This window comes from Misgurnus anguillicaudatus, chromosome 20, assembly GCF_027580225.2.
Source record: "Misgurnus anguillicaudatus chromosome 20, ASM2758022v2, whole genome shotgun sequence".
NCBI lineage: Eukaryota > Metazoa > Chordata > Actinopteri > Cypriniformes > Cobitidae > Misgurnus > Misgurnus anguillicaudatus.
Genome location: NC_073356.2, coordinates 8,932,063 through 8,957,101, shown reverse-complemented (window position 1 = coordinate 8,957,101; position 25,039 = coordinate 8,932,063). Strand labels below are relative to the sequence as shown.

At 37.1% G+C, this 25,039-nt stretch overlaps 2 protein-coding genes across 2 annotated transcripts in view; both read right to left on the bottom strand.

The window, feature by feature from the left end:
- LOC129454488 (uncharacterized) overlaps window positions 1-14,348 on the bottom strand; it is a 33,941-nt gene extending 19,593 nt beyond the window's left edge. Inside the window, exons 1-2 of the mRNA XM_073858074.1 lie at window positions 14,096-14,348; window positions 13,544-13,997 (exon numbers count right to left, since the gene is read on the bottom strand). Of these exons, the coding sequence (XP_073714175.1) occupies window positions 13,544-13,997; window positions 14,096-14,257 (616 nt within the window). The 5' untranslated portion in view covers window positions 14,258-14,348. The remainder of the gene's footprint in view (window positions 1-13,543; window positions 13,998-14,095) is intronic.
- A 4,692-nt stretch (window positions 14,349-19,040) lies between these two features.
- LOC129454485 (uncharacterized) lies at window positions 19,041-24,136 on the bottom strand. Its single transcript, XM_073858075.1, has 2 exons — window positions 23,699-24,136; window positions 19,041-20,477 (listed from the first exon to the last, which is right to left on the bottom strand). Exons 1-2 carry the CDS (start codon window positions 24,078-24,080, stop codon window positions 19,366-19,368), a joined length of 1,494 nt encoding a protein of 497 aa, XP_073714176.1. The 5' UTR covers window positions 24,081-24,136; the 3' UTR covers window positions 19,041-19,365.
- Between the last annotated feature and the right edge of the window lie 903 nt (window positions 24,137-25,039).

Sequence of the window (25,039 nt, the reverse complement as noted above, 5' to 3'; positions counted from 1 at the left end):
ACAGGGAGCAGCTATAACCTTAAAGGAGAATGACTTCACAAACAAATGGTTTACTATAGCTGATTCTGTACCACATATATCTCTGTATGTAGGGGAAAATTGGAAATCAAAAGATGTTGGGCCTATGCTGAAAAAGGCTTCACAAAGTCAATGGGAGATAACAGAAAATCCATTGATTTTTCATTCTGCTGATAAAAATTACATTAAAATTCTGTATGGAACCTCACTGTTAGGAATTCCTCAGGAAGTAATTATTAATCAGCAGAAACAAATTCAAATGATGACAAAACTTGAAACAGAAGAGAGTTATATTGCTGAATTACTACAGGATGTGGAACGACAAGTCCCACCAGAGCTGTGGTCCAAATGTGAAACAGATGTGGGCTTGGTAAAATCAGCCAGCCCAGTGAAAGTGAAACTTAAACCAAACATGTGCCTTCCCAGGAAAGCACAATACCCATTACGCCCAGAGGCTGAATTGGGAATAAAAGCTACTATTGAAGGATTATTGAAAGCTGGGGTACTTTTTGAAACAAGCAGCTATTGTAATACTCCAATTTATCCTGTACTTAAAGCAAACAAAACTAAATGGCGCCTCGTACATGATCTACGAGCAATAAATGACATAGTAGAGGATAGTGAAGTTGATGTGCCAAACCCACACACTCTGCTAACAAATGTCCCCCCTGATGCCAAATACTTTACTGTGATTGATCTATGTTCTGCTTTTTTCAGTGTACCAATTGCTGAGGAAAGTAGATATTTGTTTGCATTTACTTATGCTGGTAAACAATATTCATATGCAAAATTACCACAGGGTTTTAAAATGTCACCAACAATATTTAATCAGGTACTCAAAGCTGATTTGGAAGATCTCATAATAGACAGCACTTTGCTGCAATACATGGATGATTTGATGATTTGTTCAACATCACTGGAACAATGCCATAGAGACTCAATAACGGTACTGACTAAACTAGCTCAAGGAGGTCATAAAGTATCCAAAACCAAACTACAATATTGCCAGCCACAGGTTGAATATTTAGGGAGGTTAATCTCATATGGAACAAAGGCCATAGCCCCAGCACACCTAGAAGGCATAAGTAAAGCACCATTGCCACAAAAAGTAGGACAGATGATGACTTTTTTGGGCATGACAGGTTTCAATGCTGATTGGATAGAAGATTATGCAATCAGAACAGCACCATTGAGAGACATTATGAAACAGGCTGGGCTACAAAATCTTAGTGCTCCCTTAAAGTGGACTACAGATGCATTAGCAGCCTTTGAGTCAATTAAACAGGAGCTTCAAAAAGCACCTGCTTTAAGTACACCTGATTATACTAAACCCTTCCACCTGTTTGTTGCTAACAGAGCTGATGGATATGCTTCTGCAGTATTAATGCAAGAAACCTGCAGTGGTAGGAAAAAGCAACCAATAGCATACTACAGTACTAAACTAGACAATGTAGCACAAGGATATCCACCTTGTTATCAGCAAGGTCTGGCAGCAGTATTTCAAACATATGAAAAGGCCTCTTCAATAACTATGGGGTATCCAGTTATCATATATACCCATCACAAAATTGCAGAGTTAATTGAACAGGGAAAATTTGTTTTGACACAAGCCCGTATTTTGGCATATTCGTTACTACTGACACATCCAGATGTAACAATTAAACGGTGTAACACGGTGAATCCTGCAGAGTTGATTCCTTTGGCTTATGAAGGTGAGCCACATGAATGTGTTGCTGACTCGTTAGCATTCACCAGGTTACGACCCGATCTCGAATCTGTCCCAATTACTGAAGCAGAAGTCACTTACTTTGTGGATGGATCAAGTTTCAGGGATCATTCAGGAATTCACACTGGTTATGCAGTAGTGAAAAAAGAGGGAGAGGATTTTGTGTCTGTACTGTCCCAACACTGCGCACAGCCGTGCTCAGCTCAATTGGCAGAATTAAAAGCTCTTACAGCAGCATGCAAATTGGCAAAAGGGCAAACAGCAAACATTCTGACAGACTCAGCCTATAGCCATGGCGTCTGTCACCACTATGGGGCAGTATGGAAACAAAGAGGTTTTAAAAGAAGTGATGGCACTCCTATTCAACATGCTGAACAGATAGTTGAATTAATCTCAGCTATGATGTTGCCAAAAAGACTGGCCATTATCAAATGTCAAGCTCACAAAAAAGGAAATAGTTATGTCATCAAGGGTAATAATGCAGCAGATTTAGAGGCTAAAAAGGCCTCCGGGTGTCAGGTGGCAATAATAGCTCCAGAAGTTCTTATTGAACCCAACCCAACCATTGATGATATTGCTCGGATTCAACAACAGGCAGGACCATATGAGCAATCTATGTGGCACCGAAGAGGGGCCACAAAAGACTCCCAAAACATTTGGCGGTCGCATGAAGGTCACATTGTTGCACCAACAGCACTGTTAAATGTTCTAATCACGGACGCACATGGATTTGACCATTGTGCTCGAGCAGAAGTGATTAGAAAAATTAAAGAACAAGGATATTGGTCTCCCTATTTGTATGCAACAGTAGAGGAGTTTTTGTCAACATGTGAAATTTGTGCCAAGTACAATGTCAGAAAAGGAATAGCAACAGCAATAGGTCATATTCCTGTACCAGAGGGACCATTTAAACACTTGGTTATGGATTATGTGGATATGATCAAGAGAGTGCAGGGTAAGAAATATTTGCTTGTTGTTATTTGTAGGTTTAGTCGTTGGGTGGAGGCTGTACCGTCGGCTGACGAAGGAGCCGGAACAGTAATCAAATTTCTGACAAGAGAGGTTATTCCTAGATTCGGAATACCATCAGAAATAAGTTCAGATAATGGATCAGCGTTCATTCAAAAAACAGTAAAACAAGTACTACAACATTTAAGAATAAAGCAAAGATTGGGATGTGTTTATCATCCACAATCTCAAGGGATGGTTGAAAAAGCCAATGGAATCATTAAGGCAAAACTCAACAAAATATGTGCTAGTACTAAACTTAACTGGATTGATGCTTTACCTCTTGCACTAATGAGCTATCGCATGCAAACTAACAGAACTACACATCTAACACCGCATGAAATGCTTACAGGTCGACCTATGCCCGCTCCACACTGCAGAGGTCCATATACTGGGCCTCCATTAGAGCAATTGCAAATGGAATTAAGGTCATACATGAAAAAGCTAACTGCTATCCATAAAGCTATTTTTGTGCAGGAAAGGAGAAAGCAGCCTTGTGAGGAGACGGAGACCACATGTCTAATTGTCCCAGGGGACCAAGTCTATCTGAGGGTTTTCAGGAGGAAATGGAACGAAGCCAGAAGGGAAGGACCATATAAAGTGGTGGCCTCTACCCCAACAGCAGTCCGAGTGGAAGGCAGCAACACGTGGTACCACTTAAACCACTGCACTAAAGCTCATAAAGAAAAAACAGTGACTGGAGAGGACAGCCTTGGAACAACCAGCCAAGAAACTTCTGCTAAAAGCAATGAGGCACAAGATGCGGCATCAGGAAATGACCATGGACAGAACACATCTGACGACATGCCTGATCATCATATGCTTGTGGCCAGTTCATGCTTTAAACAACACCACGACTCCGCCTCCAGTTATTCAGGCCCGGAATCACACCACCCTGCCATTGACTTCAACACCTGTAACTCCAACGCTGAACCACACTTCCCTGTCATCAACTTCACTTTCAACCACACAGCCTTTTAATCTTACAACTTTTAAAGCAACGGAGCGTGCAACCGCACAGACTCTGAACCATACCTCCTTTACATCAACTACATTTGCAACCATACAGACTCTGAACCATACCTCCTTTACATCAACTACATTTGCAACCACACAGACTCTGAACCCTACATCCTTTACATCAACTACGTTTGCAACCACACAAACTTTGAACTCTACATCCCTTACGTCAACAGCGCTTGCACCCACACAGACTTTGAATCACACATCCCGTATGTCAACGCCATATACAAACACAGAGACTTTGAATAACACATCCCTTAAGTCTTTAACGTTACTACCGTCAACACAAACGTTCAACCAAACGAACTTGCCATTGATTGTTGAACCCTCAAAAGGACTGAGGAACAATACAATCTCAAATACAACTGAACTAACATGGAGAGGAAAACAACGTAGAGATATTGAGGATGATTACAGTATGTACGGAGAAGATGCCCAACTAGACATTTTATGGGAAACGGCAAAAAGTAATCAATGGTATGAATGGGCAACCTTTACAGCAACAGATTTACAAGGAAAAAACTGTTTGTTTTGTTCTAAATCACCTGCAAGTCAAGTAATAGTAGTGCCAAATCCATTTGATTTTGAAAAATGTGCGGAGATGAATAGACTCCATTGTAAAATGAAACTGCACAGACCTATTTGTCCAGCAGAATGTTTGAGTTCTCTAAGTAATAGTAGAGAAAGACTTATGTATCGACACATACGATCATTTGCATCTAGATGCAGAGGTATTGATGTATCAAAAATTCTGCAAGTAGGAAATGACCAAATAGAAATCCCACAATGGTACATCATAGATTATAGTAAGGAATATGAGTGTTTTGTAAAAACCACAGGGAATATTAATATGGGACAATTTAAAGGAAAATGCAAAGTAATTTGGATGTTAGATAAGACAAAAGTTCGACAAGCCAGTGATACTTTAGATCTCCCACCTATGAGGTCATCAGGAATAAGAAATGGGAAGAAAATGATTCCAGAAAAAATCTGTGAAAATCAAACTATAGCATTCCCCGATGTAGACACCCATACTGATCAAACACAAGCAATAGCAGATTTTTTCTGGATTTGCGGACATAGAAAACTTTTACCTTCTTTGCCATTAGGATGGAAAGGAAAATGTACAAGAGTACGACTAATACAGGAGATTCATATAATGGAATGGGATTTCGATTACAAATCAGAACCAAAGGACACAAGTAACCATAGAGTTAAGAGAGGTTACGAATCAGATCCTACAGTATACATAGACGCAATAGGTCAACCCAGAGGTATACCAAATCAATTTAAGGCCCGAGATGAAGTTAAAGCAGGTTTTGAGTCAATATTCATTTGGATTTCACAAAATAAAAATACAGAATGGATCAATTATATATACTATAACCAGCAGAGATTCATTAACCACACCAATGAAGCTTTAACTTCACTTGGAGAGCAACTAGATGCAACCAGTAAAATGACATGGCAAAATAGACTTGCGCTTAATTGGATATTAGCGGATAAAGGAGGAGTGTGTATTTTATTTTCTAATTACTGCTGTACTTTCATACCTAATAATACAGCACCAGAAGGTACGTTTACAAAAGCTATGACAAAACTCAAAGAGTTACAGATTGAAATGGCAACTAATGCCGGAAGGGATGAGAAAATGTGGGATTGGTTCGATTTAAAACTAGGAGCATGGGGAGCTTGGTTAGCAAAATTAGGAATATTTGTAGGAGTAGCGATCGGCATCGGAGGATTATTATTTTGTTGTGTCATACCGTTATTAAAATCCCTCGTTATCAAAGCTACTGTTAAACAAATGGAAATGACAACTTATCAGGATGATAAAAAACTAAAGGCACAAAATGATCAGTCCATGCATTACCAGGACTTACTTTACAGAACAGTAATGAACCTACAGTTAGTAAATGAATATTCAAGCACCTCTGAGGAGGATGAAAACGAGGAATAAAAGCCAATCTCAAGCGCATGTAGGTTAAGTATAATCAAAACGTATTACACGAATCTTACTTAAAATGTATTATTAGGTAGTACTTTTGTTTTATTGATTTGAGTTTAGTTTATATTGGGTTTTATATGTATGCTTAGCTTTAGTTTATATTGGGGAATTTTATATTCACTTGTGTTATTCAATTTAATGTCTCTCGTGTTTATCATGCATACATAACTTAGATTGTAGTATCAATTATTTCAATTTACTTATTTTATTTGGTTTGATTTAAATTTACATTTTACTTTATGGTTATCATACATACTTAGTTTTGTTGATTATTTCTGGTTACTTATTTTTTGATTTAACTTTATATTTACTTTATAATTATTATGCATGCTTTACTTAATTTTGTTTATTTCTACTTACTTGGTTTGATTTTACTTTACAGTTATTTGTTCTCTATGCATACTTTATTTTTGTTTTAATTACTTACTATATTATTGCTTTTCATTTGCCAACATTTATATATACGGTATAATTATCATATATTTTGTACCATGTATTTACCCAGTTTTACCACATATGTTCAATATAACTACAACAGCCGCAGACAAGTGCAGAACCAATTGCACACAAACTGTTTATGTAGGACTTAAGTTCTTTTACTTTTACATTCAAAGACAAAATAAGAATGGAAAGATGTTTGCTCTTATTGTCCATAGTTCGAAGTGCAGTGGCATAATTTAGTAATTGGTAATGTATAGTGGTTTTCTTTAACCACGATGTATAGTGATAACTGAGAAACTGAATTATGAAACGGCACTCCGGATTAAAATAAATAAACAGGAAAGTGAGGCTAAATAAGCCTCAGAGCGGGGATTATGATGAAGTTTGTTTTAATCCGAATATAAAGGAATTAAGTATAATTTTACTTTACCATTATGTTTTTCTATATGAATATAATCATAGTTTACTAGTGTGTGTTTACCATTATGTTTTCTATACCACCATAGTTCACCATTGTGTGTATGAAATTTACCAGCATGCATTGCAGTATGTTCTTATACATGGCGAAGGTTGTTACATGTTGAAGGCTAAGACAAAAGATGTACTGTACTCTTGACAAAGTGATGCCATATGTTTTCCATATGATACAAACCATATGTTACTGAATATTAGACCATATATGGAGTACATGGGGTGGGGAGGCCAGCTTATATATACCACTTGGGGTACAGTAAAACTTTAGTGGATCTTGCAAGATCTCCTCACGGCTTTATTTTGCTGACAATAAAGTCCATCTTTGAAATCAAAACCTAAGATTGAAGATTGTTTCATCTGAAAAAGGGAAACCACAACAAGGGATGTATCAACAATTCTTAGTTAAGGTAATAACATATTTTAATATTGAAAATGAGTAGACTATTCCTTTAAGATAATCTTAAAACCATAGGTGTCCTTATCAGTGTTATTTTGAGATGTCATGAATATGAACTGAAATGCATTTAACATACTAATCTCGTATTTCAAAAATGTATACCACTTTAAGTAATCTTGTACTCATCTTTCATACAAATATGGGTTCAAATGTATTACAAGTGTTACCTAAATACATTTTAAAATTACATTTTGGCCTTATTTCATACCAATGTACTAAAGAACAAAAAAATAGGCTTGTAGGATGAATTAATAAGTGTGTACGACTTCACGAGGCGGTGCAAGAAACGACAAGTGGATGATGTCAGAGTAACGCGAGAGCGATTTGAAATCAGCCTCCTCCACAAGATTTCTCATGGTACTCTGACGCTGATGGCGCTGCGTAAAGTTGAGCACCCTTAAAAAACTGAAAGCAGCTGAACTCGACAGAACTGCCCTGCGTATGCCTGTGGTATATAGCAGAACAATTTATCTCCTACTTCTCAGCGTGAGAAATACGAAGTATGGCGTGTGAGCGTGTGAACTGACTGAACTGAAATGCGTGTGTGTCAAGGTAAATGCGTGAGACTTGAGAGCCCTGATTAGATGTATTTCCACTCACATACCTAACAACTGCTGAACAACGCCGAGTCGCAGACGCAAAGTTCTCGTCTTTTCCACCACTCTCTCGCCTGTACTATTGTAACTGACTGGAAAACTGAAGTTTTGCCAAACTTGCGATCTTAAAGAGGCTGGCAGAGCGTCTAACTCTTGTGGAACACCACTTGCCATCCTCGCTATCGCTGCTCACTAACTGACTGGAGCGGCGTCGACCTGACAAAAAAACTGCAGAGTGCCAGAGAATGTAGACGGGCTCTGATAAAGCGCATACATAGGCGGAGCTCTGATGCATCGGCGCCAATCAGAGCTTCAGAGCTAAAGCGGGGCAACAGATTAGCTGTCCATAAAGAACCCGCGTATCTAACAGTAGTTCCGCATTACATTACGTAATTATTTTGCACGCAAGTTTTTTTTACTTTCATACCGTGTATTCTCCATTTAAATTCATGCACCGAACTGTGATCCCCATACCGATTCGGTTCGAAACGAATACATGTACCGTTCCACCCCTAATTAGTATGGTGTTCCTAATAATCCTTGTATATACAAATTGTAATTGTCACAGTGCCACTCAATGGTCAGAGAGAAAACCACATTATAAAACGAGCAGTTCTAGTCCTTCATTCTGATTGGTTGAAACGCATTCTAAGCTGTGACAAAATACATAAGTATCACTGTGCCAGTGTTGCTATACGTACTGATTTATGAAAATAAACAACACAGGCTTTAATCATATATTTTTTTTTAAATCTACAATTGCACAATTGATGGCAATATCTAGATAAATGTCAATAAATATTGTTGAGTTATCTTGTAAATTAAGAGAAAACTCCTCCATTAGGAGTTTCTACCTCAAATCCATATTTCCGCTATTATCCACTAAGCCAGGGGGTTTCAAACATGTCCTGGAGGACCCCTAGTACTGCACATTTGTTTCCCTTTTGTGACACACCTCATTCAGCTACCTTACAAACACATTTCAGGTTTTTCAGTCTCTACTAATGAGCTGAAGATTTGAAACCAGGTGTGTCTAATGAGAGACACATGCAAATTGTGCACTACTAGTGGTCCTCCAGGACAGGTTTGAAAACCCCTGCAATAAGAGGCGATCTTACCCAACTTAAACACTGACACATTCACTCAACACTTAAAACTCGTGTAAGTTGTGAATCAGGGCCCGTATTCTTAAAGCATCTTAAAATCCTTTCAGAAAGCTCATAATTTAGCTTAAAACGTGTATGTAGGAGTCTTAGCTTAGAAGTGATTCATAACAAAAACTTTTATCTCAGTGAGAAGGCAGGGCTGACCCCGTTGCTATGTCTTTGGAAGACTGTGATTGGTTGGTTGTCCAAGAAGGAAGAAAAAGAGTGCTTTTAAGTATTCACTTGATGTGATTTATTTTCCTTCATTGTGTGAGACGTACATTTCAATAACCAGCCAGAAGAAAACAGTTAATATTTACTACACCTGCCATGTATGACCCAGTGTGAGGATGAAATTAAGAAGTGGCTTAATATGTAAAGATATTTTCAATCATTTTGTGTTGTTGATCGGGTGTGACGGGTCTTCAATGCACAGATATAAAAGCACAGAGACATATCAGTATCTTTACAATGGGAAAGTTGGTCGAGTGTTTGTACCATAGACTGTAAAAAAAGATGGATGTTAGGGCTGCACGATAAATTGCATGTGTTTGTCACGCACATCTCGTCAGTAATGCCGGTTCCTTGATTAGTATAAAATCGCCATCAGCTGTTTTCAGATGGAGCAGCTTTAACTGCACAGAGCCGTAGTTCCCTGACAATCGGGGCAATTTCGCATTAATTATCGCGGACGTATCGCCTGCGATATGTATGCGATATGGCCCAAATTGTCAGGGAACTACGGCTCTGTGCAGTTAATGTCGCGCCATCTGAAAACAGCTGATGGCGATTTAATACTAATCAAGGAACCGGCATTACTGACGTGATGCGCGTGGTATCGCATGCGATTTATCGTGCAGCCCTAATGGATGTAGTGTCCATGAAGTCACCCATAGGTTTCTGAAGATCGTTTTTGAAGCTTAAAGTAGACGGTGCCTGCTGTCGCCATCTTTGCCGCACGTCAGCGCGCATCACTCGTGGATATCCGAAAATGGGTAAAATGTCGGGACGTGGGTGAAGCTGTCCAGGCTGCTAACACTATCCATTTTTATTGTATGTGATTATGTCATTATCAGTATTTTCTTTCTACCATGCACAAATAAAAATGTCACTGAACTTTTGCTGTGTAATTGTAACAATGAGCACTCAAACCAATTACTAAACAATTACTAAAAACACACACACAAAAACAGATTATATCCACGGGCACTGCACTACTGCTTCTAATGACAGCTGGACAGCTGTCACACAAGTTTGCAATGCAGATCAAGATGCATTTACTAAACAAGAAAAATGTCATGAGAAATTTTGAAAAATTGATTGTTTGAAGTGATTGTTTGCTCAAAACAAGCAAAATTATCTGCCAATGGGGTAATAAAAATAATCTTGTTTCTGTTTGATTTTATATTTCATTAAGATTATTTTTCTTACCCCATTGGCAGATAATTTTGCTTCTGATTTGTATTGTTCTTTATTTTTTATAAATTATTTATTGTTCTGGCAGCTTAGGTGCACTTAATTTTTTTTTTAAAGTCTATATATTTGGCAAATATAAAGCATACATGTGTATTGTTTTTTGTGTTAGTCCATTTTTATTTAATTTTATTATTATTACTTTAACAACTCAGGGATGTTCAAGAAACAACATTTTTGTGCACTTTCTGAAGATTTCAGTTTTGTTTATGAATAAAGGGTTGAAAATTAAATGCTTTTTATTATCCAATTCATTGATTATTAAAATAATCGTTAGTACTTGCAGCCCTAAACAAAAGAGCTCAAAGATGGCGGCGCCCACATTTCAAAAAATGGTGGATAGGGTCTATTATCTATTATCCTTGAACATTTGTGAATCTAGGGCAAAAAATTCAAGGTCCTGGGAAGTTTTTGAGAATATACAAACACAGTGCTTGAATAATATATATATATATATATAAGCAATATCGCTCGAGTAGGAGCGGCACTTGGCCTACGGCCTCGTGCCTCTGGCCTAATCACAGCCGTGATGATATAGAGCTATATCACACGACTCCGAGAGCGATATTGCTTTTATACAACAGTTCGACTGCATACGTTTGAAAAACGAAAACTAGAAAACAACAACGGAGTTATTTTAAAAGCCTCTTTGTTTGAGAACTACTTCTTCCGCCACGGATTTGAGGGCTGCCAGAATGACAGGTAACACTTTCGGCTGCTTTGAATCTCATAATAACTCAATGGACGGATAGGCGTTTCTTTATATTAACGTTTCTTGGTCACAAAGTGTAGTTTTAAGATTAGTTCAGTCGAGAATATATATTTATTATATTTAAATCTACAGTCGATTAGTAAAGATAGCGCCTGTTTGAAAGTTTGCTTAGTGAGATTTGGTAAGTATGAGAACCAAAGCATGAGCGGACGTCAGTGTTCACTCGCCCCGCTGACCACCGCCCTCCCTGGGCTACATCTCTGACAGGGATTCCCTGGCTCTGATATTCGCCTTGTTTGTTTTTGATGGTCAAAATGAAATCAAATCATCAGTATTTGGTGTCATGTTAAAACTATTACATGTTTTCTTAGTCATATTTAGTGTCTTTTGTGTTGTTATTGTTTTGGCGTGAGGTAAAAGTTAATAAAACTATACTTATATAATGTTACTATTAGTTTCCCATTTACTCTTAACGCGATACAAGCACTCGATTATTATTAAACTTTGTTCTTGTCAGTACTATATAAAACTGTTTTTTATAAGTGTCAGAGAGATGTTTTTGCATGCTGCTTATAAATATACCAGTGGCGATATTCTCATAACATGTTTTAATAGTCACGTCGCGATTAAATAAATGATCAATGTCCACATTTAAAAGCTGCGGTGCTTACCTGCAGTTCCACTGTGTTTTCGCGTTCTGATAAGAGATATAGCTCCAGAAGAAAAACAGAGTGCTTACATTCCTCTTTCCAAGTGTCCACACGATGTGACAAGACATTAATCCCATTAAGTTTAACGTAACATCCAAGAGCGCTGATCTTTAACGTAATAATAACTTCCGATTGGGATTCACCGACTGATTTACGAGCTAGTGAACTAATAAGACACACGGAGAGTGTTTAAAAACAGCGCGTCTGTGTTTTTCCATTCAGAGATGAGCCTGTTTAGGACCTCCATTCACTAGGTGGCGGAATGATACGAAAGGTGAAGCGGTTACAGTGCCGTTATCAGTACAATATTGCATAGCTCTTAGCCAATCAGATTCGAGAACCAGAAAGAACTGTTGTATAAAGTTTGTGTGATCACTTTGCTTATAGAAGTCCGTTACAGACCCAAATCTCTGCTGCATACAGTAGTTGCATTTTTTCTAGTCCCGAATTGGTAACTATTAATGTAGTGATTACTTTAATTTCTGGCGCAATGGCATTTCTGTGCTGTGTCGGAGATTGCACGATCTAATGTGTTGTATTGCTATTAACTTACATGCATTGTGTGCACCAATTTTCTCGTTTTGTCCACTTTCCCACTTGCTAAAGAAACTCTTAAGCCCCTTAAACGTCCTAACAATTTTGGACCTCAAGACCTCTTTTAAGGGTTGAGATGCTTTTATAAATTACTCCTTTCTTTACTAGGGATCTGTTTTAATATTAGAGGGAAACCCACATTTCTAAAACTTTTCTTAGTAACTCTTTGCGCTGAAATGTTTCATGAATATGAGCCCTGATCTCTAACAAAAATTTAATTATCTTAAGTATTAGCTAAAAATTTGAGAGGTGATAAGAGAACAAACAGGGTTTCCACACCTTAGTTAAAGGCGGAGTCCACGATGTTTGAAAAACCCGTTGGAAAAGGAGACGGGCCGACTACCAAAACACACTTATAGCCAATCAAATCAAATCAAATGCCGGGTTGCGTATGTGTGGGGTGGTCTATCAACAGAAGGTCCAGATTCTATTGGGGTAGGGGCGTGTTTGTTTAGGTGATTTCCAATAGCAACATTGGCTTTCAAACATCATGGACTCCGCCTTTAACTTCAAATTCAAAGACCTTTCAATGACGTTCCAGGTCCAATACTCTCAAATTCAAGGACTAAATGTGGGGACACATTTCAAGTAAAAGCAAGGTTACATCGTGTTACCTTTTAAGACACAGTGTTACAGTTCCCTTTGAGGAAACTCGTGCTGCGTAACTGGAGTGACACATTGGGAACGCCTCCAGGGGTAAGGATTTTTTTCCAGAAAACTTTTTGCATAAAATGGAATTCAAGCACTTTCAATGACCTGTGTTTGTATATTCTCAAAAACTTCCCAGGACCTTGAATCTTTTGTCCTAGACTCACAAATGTTCAAGGATTTCAAGAACCTGTGGGAACGCTGAACAAATGAAGGCAGGATGAAACTTCTTTTTTGTTAATGTATAAATTAGATGAATGTTAATTTATGAAAATAAACACCACAGTCTTTAATCATATTTTCATTGTCTTTGCTGCATCTGTGTTGGAGTAGTGCTGGATTAATCTAAACTCTGTCTTGAAAACTGTCCCTATAAGTATTAAAGATATCCTGATATCCTTTCTGATTTTAGTACTTACATTTTTTTTTTGCATTTTTTGACTGAAAACTCCCTTTAATAAAACAATTTACAAAAATGGTATGAATACAACAATAGTTAAGGAGACATACCTGATGAAATAAAATCATCCGCACGATTGTCTACATTTTCTTCAGTGTGATCTTCCTCTTCTGTGGGTTCTGTTTTAATCTTCATCATCAGGGTCGTGCAGTCGATCAGTTTGACTGAACACATCTTCAGTGTGGTCTGCAGGATCTGCTGCTGTTCTCCAGCGTTACAGACAGAATCCAGAGACTCTGTGGAGGTTTGATCAGTAGATTCCTCATCCTGTAAGCCCTGATTACTGTCACACACAGTGTCCTGAGCGTCTGTGGGCTTTGACTCAGTATAAGAGAGTAAAGTGAGACTGAGCTCTGAGTCCTGTGTGTGTCTGGATTTCTCTTCAGAGAGTTTAGAGTCCAGCAGTGGCTGTGGTGTGCGCCTCTGATCTCTGCTCATCCACACTGAATCCAGACATCCATCAGTCACATACACTGAAGATTCACAACAAACCACATCCACATCCTGACAACACAACACACACTCAGTGTAAGATTATAAATGATTTAATGTTGTCAAACAGACAGAATGATTCATGTAAAGGATGTTTAAGCTGTACAAACCTCTCTCTTCACTCCTTCATCTCCTCTTGACCTCAGCTTTGTCTCCAGTAACGCCACCTCTTTCTTCAGCTGAGAGATTTCTGTGATGAAATCATCAATATCCAGCATGGACAGATCAGTTCCGATTGACTTACAGCACATCTCGTCTGTCATCATCAACATCTCAACACTAAAATACACAGAGAAAAGACTCTGTTTACACTCAACAAAACACTAAAGAAGAGAGATAAACAAACACATCAGACGTGAGCTCTTTCTTCTTCTTCTTTTTCCTTTCGTTTACTGGCTGCTCACTCCTTGGGAGTATTACTGCCACCTACTGCATAACTTGCGCATATGTGTAATGGATCTGAATTGTGAAAAAAAAAAAAAAAAACCCTTTTGACACCCCAGAGGATCCGAGCCCAAGCTTCAGCTGACGCTGCGTGTTCAGCTCCTCCAACGTGAGCTCTTTCTTTCTTTAGTGGGTTTATCGGCAGATTAAAGAGCTGCAGAGCGCCTCCTACTGTACTGGAGAGAGAAGAAGCCAAATCATGACGATACATTATATAGAAAAGCAAAATTTAAGAATGGCAATATCAGTGGGATTTATAAATAAAAGGAAGACACTGAGTGAGGAAAAGAGCTTGAAGAAACACTGAAGAAATTGAAGAAATTATGACCAGAATATGACACATGCAGTCAACGAAATAGCGCACGTCATATCTGAGATCAAACTGGTCTTTGTGAAATTTGTCAGCTAACAAAAACTGCAGAGCACGTGAAAAAAACACAATGTCAAATGTATGGGAATAACAGAAAAATGTATCTGTTCTGGTTTTTAATAAAACGAGGTTTATGACAAGAAGACATTACTACGTTCAGGAGTAAACATCTCCAGACGATGGCAATGTCACACTGTGAATACATTACAAGCCGCCGTTTAAACCCACAAAGAGAGAGATTATGAGGAATCTATTCAATTCAATTCAATTTTATTTATATAGCGCTTCTCACATTTGTTAATTGTTTCAAAGCAGCTTAACATGAATAGATGTAGGGGAAATCCAAAATAAGTAAAAAATTTCTATATAATGAGGAGGATTAAATCAATGAACAATCTATAATAAAAATGTTTCATTACTGGAATAATTGTTTATTGAAATATTCTATGAATGAATGCATTATAACAGGTTATTTTTCATAAAATAAATCATCACATATTTCATTTATAAACAACTAATAACTTCAACACAATATAAAAGTTTTAATTTATTGAATATATTTATTGAAAACTTAATAAACATTTAATTCACCTTTGGTGTTAAATTTGCCTAAACTTTAAGACATTTTTATGATTGAAAGTTTAAATGTCTAACAAAAGTATAAAGGGATGCAAACATTTGTTATATAATGTATTATTGTCCATGTGATGAGACAATAATTATTAAATTAACAGTTTTTAATATATTAGGGATAAGATTAAGAATGATGTGAGCATATAATTAATGAAGTAAATGAACCTTACCTTATCTTCATGATGTTAGGACATATATTTTTAATTAATAGCAATTTATTTATTTTTTTACAGTTTTAAAAGTTGTAACATTTTTGGTGAAAAAAAACCTAAATATCTGCAAGAGAAATACTTTAGTTACTCTAATTGCATTGTTGAATGTTTCTGTAGATAACAACAAGAAAAGACAAGAAAACACTCTCCAGCCTCCAGGAACACCAGAATCACAGCTGATGTCATTGCTTCATTTTTTATGTGCTCATATTAACAGTTAGAGCTTTTACACAGCATATGTAGGCGGTCCGTCCGGTCCGTTGCAGATGTGGTGCAGCAGTGCTGCTATCATTTTTCCTGTACTTCACGCCGGGGCGTAGCCGGAATTTTATTTTTGGGGGGTCCTATTCTAAAATGAGGGGGCAACTCAATATATATATATATATAGTCGCAGATGTGTTTTGAAAAGATAATCATTCAATTTTGTCCGTATTTGGGTGCACACATTATCTGATCTAGGCCTAACAGCTTTCTCCCAATATATTAATATACAGCATATTATGATGCAAATAATATGTGAAGAAGTAGCTTTAAATAAATATTTTTATTTATATAATGCGTTAATAAATGCAACAACCCCTGTGACGGGGCTATGTTAAGGAAGCGTTGCCTCTTTGTTTCTACATTTAAAAGACAAAGCTGGCAATTCTGGTTATACTTTCGTTCTTTTAATAATTTCTTTATTTTATTTTATTTTATTTTATTTATAAATCACTCGGGGTTATCCGATTTAACTATTTGGCTTGTGTTTTGTTTCCGTGCACTTCAGGCATTTTGCACATCATTTGTTCTGCACCTTGTTACTTCTGATCTTATTTTATAAAAAAAAAATGATTTATTATAAACTTAAATTCTGATCTAATTTAAGTCTGTACATTTTGGATTGCTTCTCGTTGCATTGATATTGCACTGTTTGTGTTCTGGCCATGAGGCTGGCGCATGCAATTTAGCCGAACACGCTATGTGCTCTGCGTCTAGGAGTTCATCAAACTAAACATAAAAAAATGATGTTTTTCGACGGGTATAAGTTTTTAAAATGTATTTAAAACAGGGTGGTTTTCTTGTCAAAAGTTAAACTACAAAACAGGTAAGCCTTTTCTTTAAATTTCAATTATGACACGGAAAATATCTGCACAGAACCTAATTTATTCCTGACACTATTGTCTTTCTTGTGATTTTAATATTATGGTCGGTGTTCACTTTCAAATGATAGAAAAGAGATTCTTGAAATAAATAATATAAGAATCATCAGTTGTTTCTGTACCTAAAGTGAATAGAGATGATCAAAGTCAAAGCAAGCAAGCAAGCAAGCAAGCAGGTATTTCTGTGCTAAATAATAATGCGTAGTGTCTATAAAACAATACATTTCAGCGTTTTTCTTGTTATAAATTAACATTTAATAAATTGTATATAAAGCTTAGTTTTTATTACTTACAGAAACAATCACAAAATGTCATTTGTCGTTTTTTTTGTCATGACTGCTTTGACGCGCTAAATCGTAAAATTAAATAAAAACACTGAATTGTAGCCATGGTTTCCAAGGCAGGATCACATTTATAATATTTTTTAGGATTAATAATCCAATTATTTTGTTATATCTTTGTGTGATGTTCTGTAGATCGTGGCTTTAAAATGTTATGAGGAATGATTAAACAAATGTTTATGTTGCCTTACATTTTACCTTAAAAAATGATTGTCACCGAATATTAATGAACTCTCATGAAGATGACAGCGTAAGTTACGCACAACAACATTTTACCGCGCAGCATTTTGATTGGTCAATCTATCAATCAGACTAAGAAATCAAAATTTTCTCTTTTTAAGCAATTGGAAATCTGAGGGGGCCGGACATGTAAATGAGGGGGCCAAGGCCCACTCAGGCCCCCTCGTGGCTACGCCCCTGCTTCACACAAGCTGTACATGCTGATTTAAAGTGATATCGCATGTTTAGTCTTTGAAATGAGCATGAATTGACATGATGCAGCAGTTTCACCATAAATGCATACATAAAGTATGTTTGTACATTGTTTAATTATACTAACGTAGTCTTTTAGTTTTTATTTGCAGTAAAACAACAGTAACCATAAATTTACTATGGTATAACCAAATTAACAATGGTATTTAAACTGTAGCGTAATATAAAACATAACTAATCTGTCAAAATTACATTTTTTATTTTCTAAGGGAGTAACTATACAAAATTATATCTGTTTGAAAGACGGGAAGCGCACCTGTCAATCAGCGCTATTACATAACAGAGCAAGGCCAGAGACGAACGTGCTCATATTTCTTTGAATATAATTTTTATTATATAAAGTTTTGAGAGATAATGTTTGAGCTATTTAGAATTGTTAGTGCGATAACAGCGTGTTTGGCGCATTTAGACTACCTCCGTGTTTATTTTAGTAATATTGCTGTTTTTTTCCCTTTATAATAATACAATTTGCATGTCAATCCTGCTTCCTTGTCTGTTCATTCATGTCATTATGCTGTTATGTTAAATTATATGGCTATAAATATCCTCACATAAGACGTTTATTGCCATTGAATACTCTTGTGTTTGCAAACCATATACATAAGATAGGAACTATATAATAGTATACTGCAAAACCTTATACAACCCTGCTTGTCACCTACATTTTCTCTTCAGCAAGTGATCCTGCTAATTTATATTTATGATATATGTGGAGATAAATTGCAAAACTCAAGTCTCAATTTATTTATAAAGCACAAATAAAAACAACTACAGTTGACCAATGTGCTGTACAACTCTAAAAACAAACGGTGCTATATAGCACCAAAAGTGGTTCCTTGCTCGCAACCATAGAAGAACCATCCTTAGTGCCATATAGCACCGGTGAAGCACCAGTGAAGCACCTGTGTAGAACCATATAGTGCTATGTAGAACCATATGTGGTGCTATAGTGGTGCTATATGGCCCCTATATGGTTGTACACAGGTGCTACACAGGTGCTTCACCGGTGCTACATGGCACCAAAAATGGTTCTTCTATGGTTACGATCCAAAGCAACAGTTTTGGTGCTATATAGCACCGTTTGTTTTTTTAGAGTATAAAAGACTTAAATATATATATATATACACACCACATAAAAATCCGACAAACAACATCACAAGTCATAGGTCTTAATAAAAAATGTTTTTAACTTTCATTTGAAATTCTAATATGGAGCGGTTTAGATTATGCGGCTATGGCGAAAGCTCAATCCCCCCTAGATTTTAATTTAGACTTTGGAACAGTTAACATCTGCTGATTTAATCCATTCCTGTGCCCTGACCACCAGACTAAAGACAGACTAGAGATTTTAAATATCCACACTTCTTATCTAGTCTATCAATATCTATAGTATATTGTTATGTGGAAAACAAACACAGGAGGCTATTTTATATTGTTTATGGAAAAGTTTCCGCAGAAAGTGTCAAACATGATCATTTTATGTTTACAGACCGCGCGGAGGCCAATGTCCCTTTAGCTTTCCCTATCTCTGTCCTGATATGTGATAGAAAGATTACCTACTATTCTACCTACTGCATCTTAGAAATCATTTTGAGATTGACACAGGGCCAAAACCAGTAACTGTTAAGTTAGCACTTCTGAACATCCGCTCACTAAAGAACAAATCAATGTGAAGTAAATCATAGAAATTAATTGTTGTTGTTCTAACATATTATCGCGTCAAACATTCAGGTGGAATATACGCAGTCAATGTGTAAAGAGTATAAGGCACTGTGATGATTTCAATGTAGTTTGTTCTTCAGTGTGTTTCTTCTGATGATACTTAAGACTTTCAGGATGAGGGAATCTCTTTTCACAAATCGAGCAGGCGTAAGGTTTCTCTCCTGTGTGAAATCTCTCATGAATTTTTAATTTACATAACCGAGTATACGTCTTTTCACATTGAGAGCATTTGAAAGGTTTTTCACCTGTATGAGTTCTCTGATGCCTTACTAAATTTTCACGCTGTCTAAAACTCCTCCCACAGATACTACAGTGATAAGGTTTCTCTCCGGTGTGAATTCTCTCATGAGTTGTGACATTAGATAGATGAGTGAATCTCTTTCCACAGTAAGAGCAGATGTAACGTTTCTCTCCAGTGTGAAGTCTCTCATGGACTTTTAAATTACTTGACAGAGTAAACGTCTTCTCACAATGAGAGCATTTGTAACGTTTTCCAGTGTGAATTCTCTCATGGTTTATCAGACTAGATTTATAACAGAAATGTTTATCACAGTGTGAACATTGATAGAGTTTCTTTTTAGAGTGAATTCTCTGGTGTGAATTTAATGAAGCTGAATGCCTAAAGGTTTTGTCACATTTACTGCACTGATACGGTCTCTCATTGGTGTGTTTAAACACGTGTCTCTTCAGATTGCTTTTATCTCTGAATCTCATCTCACAGTGAGGACACTCGTATGGTTTTTCTCCTGTGTGAATTCTCTGATGACCATCAAGACTTTGTTTGGTGCTGAAGTAATAGCCACATTCAGTGCAGTAGAAAGGCGTTTTACCACTGTGTGTCCTCATGTGAACTTTCAGATGAGATAAGAAGACAAAATTCTTCCCACACTGATCACATTGAAACTTCTTCTTTTTCTTCTTCTTCTTCTCTCCGTGCTCTTTTGAATGATGAAGTTTCTTCTCTTGTAAGGTAGTAAAGCTGAGTTTCTGTTCTGTGTGTTTTCTCTCATGTCTCTCTAAATGTCTCTGTGAGCTGAATGTCTTTCCACAGGTGATGCAGGAAAGAGTTTGTGCTGTCAGTCGCTCTTCTGATGTTGGGGATGTTTCTCCATCACGACATGAATCACTCTTCACATCTGAAAGAAACACGATACAATTAAATGATCTTGTCACTCTTATTTACACAAAGAAGGATAAATTTAGATTCTGTATATTTAAGCAATATCGCTATATATATTTAAATCTGCAGTCGATTAGTAAAAGTAGCGCCTGTTTGAACGTTTGCTTAGTGAGATTCGGTACAAATGAGAACCAAAGCATGAGCGGACGTCAGTGTTCACTCACCCCGCTGACCACCGCCCTCTCTGGGCTACATCTCTGACAGAGATACCCTGGCTCTCATGTTGGCCTTGTTTGTTTATGATCGTCAAAATGAGATCAAATCAGCAGTATTTGGTGTCATGATCAAAACTATTACTTGTTTTTTAATTCATATTTAGTGTCTTTTGTGTTGTTATTGTTTTGGCGCGAGGAAAAAGTTAATAAAACTACTTGTAGCCTATAAAGTTACTATTGCTTTTTCATTTATTCTTAACGTGATACGAGCACTCGATTATTATTATTAAACTTTGTTTTTGTCAGTACTATATAAAACGTTTTTTTATAAGTGTCAGAGAGATGTTTTTGCATGCTGCTTATAAATATATCAGTGGCGATATCTCATAACATGTTTAATAGTCACGTCACGATAAAGTAAATGATCAATGTCCACATTTAAAAGCTGCGGTGCTTACCTGAGGTTCCACAGTGTTTTCACGTTCTGATAAGAGATATAGCTCCAGAAAAAAAAACGAGTGTTTATATTCCTCTTTCCAAGTGTTAATCGTCCACACGATGTGACAAGACATTTCTCCCATTAACTTTAACGTAACATCCAAGAGCGCTGATCTTTGACAGACTGATTTATGAGCTAGTAAACTAATGAGACACACGGAGAGTGAGAGTCTGTGTTTTTCCATTCAGAGATGAGCCTGCTTAGGACCTCCATTCACTAGGTGGCGGAATGATACGAAAGGTGAAGCGGTTACAGTGCCGATATCAGCACAATATCGCATAGCTCTTAGCCAATCAGATTCGAGAACCAGAAAGAACTGTTGTATAATTTTCTATGTTCACACAGAGACAAAAGACAGCTCTCAGTGCTGTTATTATAGCTGGGTCATTGCACATTACAAAATCAAACGCTTAAAACGACCACATCTATTTTTTTTATCATTTTATTAATATCTTATTAGAAGAATAAAGACAAACATAACTAGTGACCAAAGACAAAATATTAAATGCATCTAGTGTATATATCTATGAGGGAAGTTTACAGTTGCTTTGAAGAACCGGACCCCACTAGCTCACTCTTTCCTGCATGTTTGTGCGCCTCTCACCCTCAAACAAGTTCAGAGCAAGTGCCCTCCATTTAAAATTTCTGCTAATATAACAGCAAAAGAGTGCACACACTTCAATATTTGATTGACAAGACTCGGTGGTTGGTTAGCCATATAAAAAGCTGCTCTTTTGTTAAAGGCAATGCGTCGCGCCTTGCGTTTCTAAGCGTTTTAAGTGCTTTTGTTGTGATCAGCCCCTTAGAATGCAACCTCTAGAGGACGCAACCTGTGAAACGAGACACAGCCACTATTTTGTAGAAGGGTGTCAGATAACCCATTTTTATTTGTGCAAAGACTTGTAGCATTGAATGGCTCCACATGACAACACCACACATATAAGGTCCAATTTCATATCCAGAATACATACAGGGAGGGAAGTTTATGTCCACCATCCTGCGCTGTTCTGCAGTCAAAAACTACCACAGTAGAAAAACCTATATACTAATTGTAATGGTCACAGGGACCCTCAATAGTCAGATTGAAAAACACATTATAAAACGGGCAGTTCTGGTACTGATTTATGAAAATAAACACCACAGTTTTAATCATATTTTAAATTTTTCTACAATTGCACATTTAATGGTGATATCCAGTTATCTTGTCAATTAAGAGAAAACACCTCCCTGAGGAGTTTCTACCTCAAATTCGTATTTCCGCTATTATACACTACCCAACATAAACACTGACGCATTCCCTCAACACTAAAAACTCTGTGTATGGCTAGGGTGACCATACGTGCCATTCTTCCCGGACGCATCCCATCCAGGATTTTTGTCGACCGCATACGTCATAGAGGATTATTATTATTATTATTATAACAGAAAAGCAACCGTTACATTTTAAGGTAAGAATGAAACTACGATTGTATATCTTATGTTTTTAACTGAATGGCGTATGCGGTCAACAAATACGACTTCCGGAAGACGCACCGAAATCCTGGACGGGATGCGTCCGGGAAGAATGGCACGTATGGTCACCCTATGTATGGCCCTGTCCCAAATTGCACACTCTGATGACATCATGTAGTGCAGATCTTAGGGACCCTTGATGCGAGTACAAGAGGGTGCCCGAAGTTGTATTTTGGGACAGACTCTAGCGTCACACCAGAAATAGGAAGAGATGTTGCCCATCAGTGTGAACTCCTCCCTTCAGTCATCTGATTGGTCTGATTTCTCTTTCGCAAGGACTTCTGCGTTGGTAGAGTGCGTGAAGCCTGCTGCAGTGGGCTTCACCACAGCCGCATCAAGGGTTCAAAGGGGGCGTTGATGGTATACTTTTTCCTATTTTAATTTATAAATTTATATAAATATACATCCCTATAATTAATTTATAAAATAATATAAATATATAAATTGTGTTGTGGGAAACCTTTTTGTCTCCCTCTTCACGTTTTGTCTAAAGAAACACTTAAAAGTCCTTGTCGGTACTTCTAACAATTTTGGACATTAAGACCTCTTTTAAGGGTTAAAAGAAGTCTTACTGCGGGAGAGTAATATTTGTACAAATATAATTTCCACTTATTTGCTGTATTTTATTTTATGAAATCCTGCTATGCATATAAAATAACCGTTGGTAACCCACTGCTTCTTGGGGCTTATTACTTTATTTTAACATATTTTGGCTCCTACATTAAAAATAACTTATATCAGTGCCATTGTTTTGTCTCAAGATGCACAGATGTAGTTTTTTTTTTAAGAATAAAAACTACTTAAATGCCCTTATATAACTAAGGAAAAGTCCTGGATTAATCTAAACTAATGAAAACTTCCCCATAAGTATTAAAGATATCGTAATATCCTTTATGATATTACTCCTTAAATTTTTTTTTGCATTTTTTCTTTTTGACTGAAAGCCCCCTTTAATAAAACAATTTACAAAAATGGTATAAATATACAACAATAGTTAAGGAGACTTAATACCTGATGGATTTAAATCATCTGCACAATTGTCTTCATCAGTGTGATCTTCCTCTTCTGTGGGTTCTGTTTTAATCTTCATCATCAGGGTCGTGCAGTCGATCAGTTTGACTGAACACATCTTCAGTGTGGTCTGCAGGATCTGCTGCTGTTCTCCAGCGTTACAGACAGAATCCAGAGACTCTGTGGAGGTTTGATCAGTAGATTCCTCATCCTGTAAGCCCTGATTACTGTCACACACAGTGTCCTGAGCGTCTGTGGGCTTTGACTCAGTATAAGAGAGTAAAGTGAGACTGAGCTCTGAGTCCTGTGTGTGTCTGGATTTCTCTTCAGAGAGTTTAGAGTCCAGCAGTGGCTGTGGTGTGCGGCTCTGATCTCTGCTCATCAACACTGAATCCAGACATCCATCAGTCACATACACTGAAGATTCACAACAATCCACATCATGACAACACAACACACTCAGTGTAAGATTATAAATGATTTAATGTTGTCAAACAGACAGAGTGATTCATGTAAAAGATGTTTAAGCTGTACAAACCTCTCTCTTCACTCCTTCATCTCCTCTTGACCTCAGCTTTGTCTCCAGTAACGCCACCTCTTTCTTAAGCTGAGAGATTTCTGTGATGAAATCATCAATATCCAGCATGGACAGATCAGTTCCTACTGATTTACAGCACATCTCATCTCTCATCATCAACATCCCAACACTAAAATAAACAGAGACAAGACTCTGTTTACACTCAATAAGTCACTAAAGAAGAGAGAAAACAATGAGGATACATAAACACATCACACGCGAGCTGTCTTTCTTTCTTTCTTTCTTTAGTGGGTTTATCGGCGGACTAAAGAGCTGCAGAGCGCCTCCTACTGTACTGGAGAGAGAAGAAGCCAAACTTAAAATCATGACGATAGGACATTATATAGAAAAGCAACATTAAAGAATGGCAATATTAGTGGGATATATAATTAAAAGAAGACACTAAAAAAAGACACTAAGTGAAGGAACATGAGAGAAAATATGACTAGAATATAACACATTTAATTAAATAGCACACGTGAATGTAAAAGTCATATTTGAGATCAAACTGGTCTTTGTGAAATTTGTCAGCTACCAAAAACTGCACAGCATGTGAAAAAAACTCGACAGGTGAAATGTATAAAAATAACAGGAAAACATCTTTTCTGAGGCTTATCTCGGACAGGGATTAGATTAAAATAAATGTAAGAGCTGTCCAAACTGAAAACCACTTGCACTGACATATTTTAAAATACATCAGTGCTCTTTGTTTTGCCTCAAAATGCACACAAGTAATGTTTTTAGTAAGACATGTTGGTTAAAAC